At 45.0% G+C, this 9467-nt stretch overlaps 2 protein-coding genes across 3 annotated transcripts; both read right to left on the reverse strand.

The window, feature by feature from the left end:
- Positions 1–347: 347 nt before the first annotated feature.
- On the reverse strand, positions 348–6181 carry LOC123110301 (ent-kaurenoic acid oxidase 1). 2 transcript variants are annotated; one of them, XM_044530782.1, is made up of 9 exons: positions 3678–6181; positions 3510–3584; positions 2916–3002; positions 2796–2827; positions 2081–2682; positions 1837–1986; positions 1179–1700; positions 974–1092; positions 348–815 (listed from the first exon to the last, which is right to left on the reverse strand). In XM_044530782.1, the coding sequence occupies exons 3-9, from the start codon at positions 2924–2926 to the stop codon at positions 719–721; spliced, it is 1533 nt and encodes a 510-aa protein (XP_044386717.1). In that variant the 5' UTR covers positions 2927–3002; positions 3510–3584; positions 3678–6181; the 3' UTR covers positions 348–718. The 2 variants fall into 2 exon arrangements, with proteins under 2 accessions (XP_044386717.1, XP_044386718.1); XM_044530783.1 differs by having other exon boundaries at positions 744–815; positions 941–1092; positions 3510–6181.
- Positions 6182–6418: 237 nt separating this feature from the next.
- On the reverse strand, positions 6419–8662 carry LOC123110300 (putative F-box/FBD/LRR-repeat protein At4g00315). Its single transcript, XM_044530781.1, has 3 exons — positions 7481–8662; positions 7223–7357; positions 6419–7122 (listed from the first exon to the last, which is right to left on the reverse strand). Exons 1-3 carry the CDS (start codon positions 8537–8539, stop codon positions 6763–6765), a joined length of 1554 nt encoding a protein of 517 aa, XP_044386716.1. The 5' UTR covers positions 8540–8662; the 3' UTR covers positions 6419–6762.
- Between the last annotated feature and the right edge of the window lie 805 nt (positions 8663–9467).

Genomic DNA, 9467 nt, shown 5'->3' on the forward strand with positions numbered 1-9467 from the left:
TACTTATGCACGACTTTGTATGATTTCTTTTTTTAAATGTATGAATCTTTTAAAGTACATGAATATTATTTCGGCGCTTAATTCTTTTTACTATGGGATGATTATTTTGTTTGAACATATAAATATTTACACTTAAGTACATGAACATTGTTTCCAACTCCAACCGATCCATATTAATTGTCGCATACTTAGTACAACTTTGTACACGACAATTAATATGGATTGGAGGGAGTATATTTTTTACCTATTGTGAAACTAATATTCCTAGATATAATAAAAATTTACTCAATAAGAATCCTACTTTCTGAATTTTTTTCAAATGTATTGATGGGACACATCTGTAGCCGGCCCATTTACATTCACTTCACACAGGAGCTTGCCTATCCTTGGCTTGTGACCACATATGGTGACTCCACAGTCACGGGCTCGTTGGCTCCTCAGGCCCATCTATTGCGCACCCATTCAACCAAATGTACTCAAGCCGAGCTCCATAAATGGCCTTCTCATCACCCAAAAAAAACTAGTAGCTTTTCAAATAATGGTCTTGTCCCTTGCAGTACAAATTTAAAAGCAGCATGCCCATGTTTGCTTGCAAAGATAATGTCATTTCCGGAAAAAGATAGACTAGCTATAGTTCTGATATGATCATACAATACTAATAGAATTAACATTGATGCACTAGCATAGCTAGAAAAAAAAATCATTGAATGCATCTCCATCAAGCTCTAAGCTTACGGAAGGTCATGGCTGCACCGTCCAATGGCCTTGGGTGTGGAAGGTAATTGACCTTGGCATCAGGATTCAACAGCTCCCATCTGAAACAATCATTCGTTTGGCAAACTAGGATCAAATGTCAGTTTATGCAATAAAGAAACCAATCAATCAAATGCCAAGATAAAAATAAGCAAATGAATTCTACTGATCTCATGTTAGTGATTACATAGGATTTGAAGTAATATATATCATCACTCACTCATAACCAATGGAGAGGTGATGGAGCATGATGGTGATCTGCAACTTCGCGAGCATGTTGCCGGCGCAAATCCTATATCCACCACCGAATGCCTGGTACGTCCCTGGCTTCATTGGTTTCTGCATTCATCAAGTTCTTCGTTGACAATTGATGCGTACATGATGAAGTTGCATCCATGCTCAATGAGAGAAAAACAACAACTTACATCCCATCTGTCCGGGTTGAAGGTGAGGGGGTCCTGGTAGTAGACTGGGTCGGTATGCAGCGACCTCACCCACACGAGCACCGGCCACCCCGCCGGGATCGTGTACCCGCCATACTCCACGTCCCGGTTCGCCACGCGGTGCACCATGGGGGCGACGTTGGCCATTCGGATCGTCTCCTCCACCACCTTCGCCGTGTACTTCATCCTCGGCAGGTCATCATGGGTGATCATCAATGAACCACCTTTGCTTTCGCTCAGTGCCACGTTCTCCTCCCGGAGCTTGGCGAGGGCGGCAGGGGATTTGGCCAAGTGGTAGGTAGCCCACATGATGGCGCTGGCCGTGGATTCATAGCCAGCGACCACGAGGTTGACCATGTTGTCCACTACCTCCTCATCGCTCAGCCTCTTCCCCTGCTCGTCCTCGGTGCACATCAGCCCGCTCATGAGATCATCACACTTCTTGTCCACCTTCTTCCTTGCCTCCAGCTCATGCCGGAAGACTGCGTTCAGCTTCCGACGGCACTGCACAAGTTGTTAAATCCCTCTACAGTTATTTTGAGGATTTCTGTAAAAACAAGGAGCAAACAAATTACCTTGACTCTCTCTTGATAGTGTAACCCGATCCATTTGTTGGATTGTATGAAAAAAACCAGATTACCTTGCGAGCACCGTGAAATTTTGTCCCTGGAAGATCCAAGGGGAATGCCCTGAGGCCAGCCATCAGGCTGCCGAACCACTGGTCGATCTGCTCCGTCAATGGCGACGGCTCCATGCTTATGAACATTTTGAATATGTTCGCGAACGTCACCTGTGCAATTTAAGGAACATCACTATTGACAGAGAAGAGAAGCACATGCATGCTCGCCGAGGACTGGCTAAGTATTAATGAATAAATTTCTTACTTTCTTGATCTCGGTGGAGGCAACGATCGTCCCCATGTCTGCCCACGCGGCCAGCGCCGCCACAACACGCGGCTGCACGACGGCAGCGATGGTCCGGAGCGAGCTGGGGCGGTTGATGGCGGTGAGGATGATCCCGCGAAGCCTGGCATGGCTGGCGCCCTCGACGTTGACCATGGACTTGTGGCCGATGAGCTCCGGCACCGGCCACCGTATGCCGAAGTTATCGGCGGACTGGAACACGAACTTGTTGGCCACCGGAGAGCACGCAATGACGGCGGGGGAGCCGAAGAGGTGCGTCCGGTAGATGCCGGCCCCGGCGCCGTGCGCGCGCCTCTTGGCGGCGATGAAGTCGTCCGGGCGGCGCGCGAGCTTGAAGTGCCAGACGAAGGAGAGCGTCTCGCCGAGGAAGGGCAGGCCCATGTGGCCCGGCGGGAGGCGGCGCCGGCCGCCGTGCCTGAGGAAGAAGGCGGCGCGGTACCACGCGTCGGCGGAGTGCCAGACGGCGAGGCAGAGCAGCGGGACTGCGCCGAGGGTGAGGGCCAGCCACCATGCCCACTCACCCACACCTTCTCCCACTGCCATCGACATTGATCTGCTAGTACCTGGAGAAGCGGAGGTAGTATATGTAAAAACGAGTGAGGATTCCGAGCGGCTGATCCGTTACTGTGTGGAGGCAGACGGGAACAAACTAAGCTAGCTGGAGGCTGGAAATTACCTCGCGCATTGCATGCCGGGCTGGTGCGTAGCCTGCACATGTGACGCTGTGTGATTATTTAAGTCTGGCTGGTAGATGCCGGCTTTACACCGCAGCTAAGTTCCAACGCCAAGCACTCACCAACCAACCATACTTAATTAACGGCATCTCTGCTGAAAGATCGGCTGAATAAAACATAATTACCCCCCTCCAAATTATAGTGCATATCTGCGCAAAAAAAATTTATAGTGCATATATATAAGTTCTTTCAAGGTCAACCTTAAACTTTGACTAAGTTTATAAATAAATTATCAACATTCATACTACCATTAGATTCATCATGAGATATATTTTTATATGATATTTAGTACTATTGTAAATTATTGTTTTTGTATACATAAACTTGGTCAAAAGTTTGACTATAGAAAAAATAATTCTATGCACTATAATTTGGCAAATAGGTTGTAGTACTTCTTTAAGCTAATACAAATGTTAGTGTCACTTCAAAATTTCAAATACCCTTCTTTTCATTGCATGGTAAAGACCTAAAAAAAGGGCTGAATTGAACAGGCTGAAATGGTTTCTGCATTAGCCTCATCATCTTTCAGCTCAACTCTTCTCCCATCATAAACAGTTAAACACACACGTCAATCACACACAAGTCTTGCTGCTGGCAACTTATATATGTACAACGGATAGATCAAGTTTCAGATTCAATTTCATCAACAACCGAACCTGTATCGAGTAGCTGGTGATCTACAAATGTTGGTGTTCAAAATCTTCGAAACTGACAACATTTAGAGTTGTGATCTGCAAACATTGACTCAGAAAACAATGTGGAAAACTTGAGGCGGCATAAGAGAAATAATCGAGTTTAACAATAATGCGTGCTAGCTGGCTTACCAATCAGCGATGCAAACCATCATCATACTATTACAGCCAGTAAGCGCTGAATAGGAATGACAAATACGAATCATCAAGCCACGATCAAGAATACAAAAGACTGAAGCCAAGAACATGAATAATACTAAGGGCCAAAAATATGAATAGTAACGTCTCTATGATGCTCACATTGTTGCAAAACAATGTAGTACTGTACAGTGCTGAGTCACTGCTCACAGAATGTAGCAGACAAGAGTCCAGTGGCAACAGCAAAGGAAAGATTCAAATAGCAGCATATTTAGGACTTCAATACAATAAAACAATAGCCCTTCTCCTCACAAGTAAAATAAACAGCAACCTAAGACTGCTTGCTGTGTGTGATGTCTCTAACTGCACAAGCTAGTGCCTGGAACACTCAGGTACAAAGAGCATCTCGGACACTCAAATTTAGGACTTCGATACAATTGCACTTGTTAATTTAGATGCAAGTAGTTTAATAAATAATCAAAATGTAGTTCCATCGATAAAAAGAACCATCCGTATTTATTTCCATTATATGAGGCCAAGCAAAAGCAAGAAATGGTGCACTCTTAAATCATCCAGAAGCTAGATAAACATAATTTATTAACCAATTCACTGACATAATGTATGGACCAGACAATACAAAACTGACTTCAGATTACAGAGTAAAGTCGTTTCCTTCTCCTTTTCTTCAGTGGTATTCATGGACATTCCAGGGAAAACAAGATCCCTTCAATTACCACTGAAGAATGACACTGCAGGCGAAACCATTTAATTCATGTTCCAATGGAAGACCAAAGCTGCATCATTGAAGAATCCAGATGGGATCTAAACTTTTCAGTGGGATTGTGCACATACCCTAAAGTGTATGACAAAACAAATGACACGGGAATGTGCATATAGGCATACTACAAACATCAGTACTCGAATCAAATTACTCCTGCATTGCATGATTGAGTACTTGTATAGGTGAGTAGACAAATGACGTTATTAGATTATTCCGGCTGGTGGATGCCGTCTCTACACTCACATCTAAGTTTCAACGCCGAGTACTCACTAACGATATTTCATTAAGGGCATCTCTGATGAAATGCTGAAGCAAACTCAATTACTTCCTTCCTTGATAAATTATAGTGTATATAAGTTTTTTGAAGTCAACCTCTGTAAACTTTGACTAAGTTCATAGAAAAACTATTCAACATTTACAATACCAAATCAAAACTATTAGATTCCCACCGCAAAAAAAAAATTAGACTCATCATCTGATATATTTTCTTATCAATATGACATATATTCAGTATTGTAAATGTTCCTATTTTCTTTGCGTAAACTTGGTCAAAATTCACAGACTGACTATAGAAAAACTTACTTGTGCACAATTATTTGGCGTAGGGGAGGTAGTTCAACCACATGCATGCGACCTCACTCCTTTCAGTTGATGGAAACGTTAGTGGCACATACAAATTTCAAATCCCCTCATTTTTCATAGAATGGTAAAGATAAAAAGCTTGCTAAACTGAACAGAAAGGGTACCAAGGCCTGGCCCATCTGAAATGTTTTCTGCATAAGCCCCATCATGTTCTAACCAGCTCTTCTCACATCATAACCACACACATCAATCACACAAGTCTTGCTGCTGACAACCTTATCTACAAGACTACAACAGATAAGAGTTTCAGGTTCCATCTCATGAAGAGCCGAACCTGTATCGAGTAGCTTGCAAATAATGGTGTTCAGGATCGTCAAAACAGTCAATATATAGAGTTGGGCACTTTAAAATTCTGAGAGGGAGCAACCAAGGTATGGGTATTATTTAGATTTAGCAGCAGTTCACAGATACCTGAGAAGCTGCATTGGCATTAATAGCCGATCCACCCTTCACATGAATACATGGTGATTGACGGAAAATTAGAGAAGGATTCAGTGGCAATACCAAAAGTGCAAAGCAATGACTCAGAGAACAATGTGAAATAAAATTTAAGGCGGCATAAGACAAATACTTGAGTTCATATAATGTGTAGCTAACTTAGCAATCAGCGATGCAAACTTGCGGCGGCCCTGAAGCAAAGCATCATAGAAATTATTGAATCATCAAGGCCAAGAAAATACATATATGACTGAATCCAAGAGCATGAATAATATTGGGCTAACAATTTATATGGTAACGGCTATGTGAGACCCACCTCGTTGCAAAATAATGTGGTACTCTACATTGCTGAGTCACTGTTTACAGAATGGTTTTGCAAAAAAAACAGACAAGAATTGAGTGGCAACAGCAAATAAAAGATTCAGAGGATAACTCGAATAAGATCAAAGGCGACATAAAGCAAAAGACAAAACAATAGTATATCTCCTCACAAATACAATAGGACAGCACAAAACAATAGTAAGATTATTTGTGTGTGATGTCTCTAACTGCACAAGACAGTGCATAGAACACCCAGACACGAAAACCATCTGATATATTCCAATTCAAAATTTCAACACAATTGCACCTGTCAAAACCTCGATACAATTGCACTTGTTAATTTAGATGCAGTAGTAGTTTAATGAATAATCAAAATGCAGTCCCATCGATAAACAGAACGATTCGCATTTACTTCCATTGTACGAGGCCAAGCAATAACAAGTAGGGTGAACTCATAAATCCTCCAGAAGCTAGATAAATATAAGTAACCAATACACTGATGCGATGTATGGTCCAGACAGTAAAAAAAATCATTTAAATCACAAGAGTTAAGTTGTTTCCTTTTCCTTCACTTCAATGGTATTCATAAGACATTCGAGAATTAATACCCAACCTTCAATTACCACTGAAGAATGACACTGCATGCAGAGTCATTGAACAGATGTTCCAATGGAAGATTAAAAGATGGATCTCGACAAGCCGCCGTCTTATACTGTAGCAACATTGTTGAAGAATCCAAAACTTTTCAGTGAGATTGTGCATATACCATCAAGTGTATGTCAAAACAAATGACACAAGATTGTACATATAGACATACTACAATCAAGGGTATTAAGCAAGTCTGAACAGAACAGAAATGAGATAGGCAAAGATAATTCCTGACTGACCAAACCCATTTCAACATCTACACAGGAAGGGGTCATCCAAGTTAAGATCACTGAGATGCTTGGTCTCCCAAACAGCTTCGAGAGAAGTACCAGTTGTAAAATGAAACTGAGCATCTCTTGAAGCCTTGTTCCCTAGCCGAAGCTTCCCACGCTGTTCTGCCAAGAACTCCTCGTCGTACAAGCTGGCCTCAACATGAAACGTCATTGACTCCAGCAATCTGGCGTTCAGCACAAAGAATTTGGCAAAGTTAACCTGTGACCAGCTGCCCAGATACGTTTCCAACACTACTGTCCTGAGACGGATGTCAAGACATGTGAGAAGATCCCGGTGTTTACAATGCCACAAATTGTTCTCACCCAAACTCCATGACTGCAAAGAAAGACATAAAAACTTTCACCGCTTTAGAACAGTGAGTATATCGAAAGCTCAGCTGAACGACGCTAGGAATTGTCAAGGAAGAAACAGCCACCTTCACAAGCAGCTTCTCCAGGCATGGAAAGAATCTTATCATGTCAAGAACATTATCCAAACTAAGAGTATGGACATTGACAGCTAAAATCTTGACAGTGCGCACCGCCGTTGTCAGGCTATCGGCGCGCAATCCCTAAATGGAGCATGGGAGACAAAATCAGGCCTTATACAAGTGCAGATGACAAACACGGGTTAACTAGTTAGACATCCCATATATAAGGCAAGAAGTATATAGAGCAGTTGGAAGGTTAATCACCTGAATAACTGTGGAGCCAAACACTAGTTTGGTAGAATGGTCGCCCCAATCAGTAAGGAAGCCCAAGGTGTGAAGTCTAGGCGCGGAGATTACCGACACCTGCAGACCACACTCAAAGTAGAGAGGGATCAACTTTTCAAGACAAGGCGCATTCTGGATGACGAGTTCCTCAAACTGGAGCTGACTGAATCCCTTGCAGTTCTGAAGTTGATCTTGCACACATATGAACGTAAGAGTGAGGGAATTGATCCGAAGGCGACGGAAGCCGAAGATTGTGTGAATCATCAAGCATTCCAGAGCGGGGCAACCGGCGATGAGGCTGTGCAGAGAGTGCTCCGAGGTGGAGACGGATTCAAGTGACAAGTGCTTGAGGTTGGGGAAGTGAAGCCCTTGGGCGATGTCGTCGTCGGGGAGGCGGCAGCCACCGAAGGTGGCGACGCGGAGGGTGGGCGAGAAGCGGTAGGCGGACGCCGGCAGCGGCCCAAGCGGTTTAGAATGCTTGGAAGAAACCCAGCACTCGAGCACCTGGAGGCCGTCGAGGGCGGGGGCCACGAGCCAGCAATCCAGGGCGGCGGCGGCGGCGGCGGCGAGGGCGGGGGCCACGATCCACCAATTGAGGGCGGCGGCGGCTGCGGCGGCGACGGGGAGACGGTACCCCTTGACACGGAGGCGGCGGCCGGGGCCTTGGTGGCGGTCAAGAATGTGCGCTACAGCAGAGGGGACGTTGTTGTAGACCCTGCGGTATCTGACGACCGCGAGATCGGCGGCGGTGGCGAAGCCACGGCAGTCGAGGTTGAGAGGGGCGGAGAGCCAGAGGTGGCGCCACCGGGACGCGAGGATCTGGGTGCGGGCGCCGTCCTTGATGGGGAGGAGGGAGATGATCTCGCCGAGGAGTTCGTCGGGGAGGGCGCTGATCCGGTCGACTCCTGCCGCCCCGGCCGAAGGTTCAATCTCTCCCTCGGAGCCCAATCTCTTCCTCTTCTTGGCTGGTGGACGACCTGACCTAAAAGGAGCGCAGTACGTCGGCCGGCGCGGAAGAGGCTTGCGCCGCCGCTCCATCCTCTCCTCTCTCACCGCCGGCGGAGAGAGGCTCGTTTGGTCCTTTCTCGTGTCAAGATGGGCTCCGTCCCAAGATTTCACCAGCGCTCCTTTGCTTGGCCAGCCCACTACGCTGGTTTTTCCCCCTTCTTTTCTGAAATCCAGCGACCTTTATTAAACAATGATCACTCCCTCTGTCCCATAATATAAGAGTGTTTTTGACACTACATTGCGTTAATATAAGAACATTGCTTTCCCGGGCACAGTATGCTATAGTCGCCATGCCAAAAGAATTCGAAACCTCCCGAAAGTCATCAGTCACCACTTCTCCTTATGCTCAATACTCGACTAGATCAAGAATGACTTGAACTATCTCAGCTAATCTATGGGCTACAAGTAATCCTTGATCAGCTGATCATCCCAGTTCCTAGATTTTGTATCAATAAATTATTGGCCCATTTGTATAAACATGTCCTCTAGTCGCAACCCTCTAGTCATGGCTCCCTCAGATCGAGTGAACCTTCCATATATCAATTGTAGCGCCATCCAGGGCGCAAGATAGCTCACTGTTTGAAAGTTTTCAATCCAATCATAATATTCTGACAAGTGGATGCTAGTTTTCTTAGCTCCGCTAACAACAATGTTGCTTCCGGGGTTTCAAAAATATCCACTCTACGTGTCGGTTGCTCTTCTGGAAACTGTTCGATCGCCCTTACCGGCGGAAGGGTTTCCTGCTCTGTTTTAGGTGTTCTTTTGGTCGATTAGGGTTTGTGTCCTACTCAGAACGACAAAGTGGCATCAACTCCATGAAGATGAAATAACATCCACCACACTCAGCTCCCATCCCGACGAGACATCTAGCTTTGCCGTACGGTGTGTTGGGGTATGTCTCCGACAGATCATATGGGATTCAGTTAGTTGGATATATGTGGATACACAAATAGAAATG

Source organism: Triticum aestivum, chromosome 5B (genome assembly GCF_018294505.1).
Source record: "Triticum aestivum cultivar Chinese Spring chromosome 5B, IWGSC CS RefSeq v2.1, whole genome shotgun sequence".
Taxonomy (NCBI): domain Eukaryota; kingdom Viridiplantae; phylum Streptophyta; class Magnoliopsida; order Poales; family Poaceae; genus Triticum; species Triticum aestivum.

Bases quoted from the DNA above. Each gene is read 5' to 3' on its own strand.
- LOC123110301 (XM_044530782.1), bottom strand. The intron at 2,683-2,795 runs GTAATTTCCAGC...CCGCTTCTCCAG, and splicing joins CCCGGCATGCAATGCGCGAG to GTACTAGCAGATCAATGTCG. The intron at 816-973 runs GTGAGTGATGAT...TGATTGTTTCAG, and splicing joins CACCTCTCCATTGGTTATGA to ATGGGAGCTGTTGAATCCTG.
- LOC123110300 (XM_044530781.1), bottom strand. From the start codon at position 8,539: ATGGAGCGGCGGCGCAAGCCTCTTCCGCGCCGGCCGACGTACTGCGCT. The intron at 7,358-7,480 runs GTGATTAACCTT...TGCTCCATTTAG, and splicing joins TTGGCTCCACAGTTATTCAG to GGATTGCGCGCCGATAGCCT. The intron at 7,123-7,222 runs GTGGCTGTTTCT...CTTTCTTTGCAG, and splicing joins TGGAGAAGCTGCTTGTGAAG to TCATGGAGTTTGGGTGAGAA.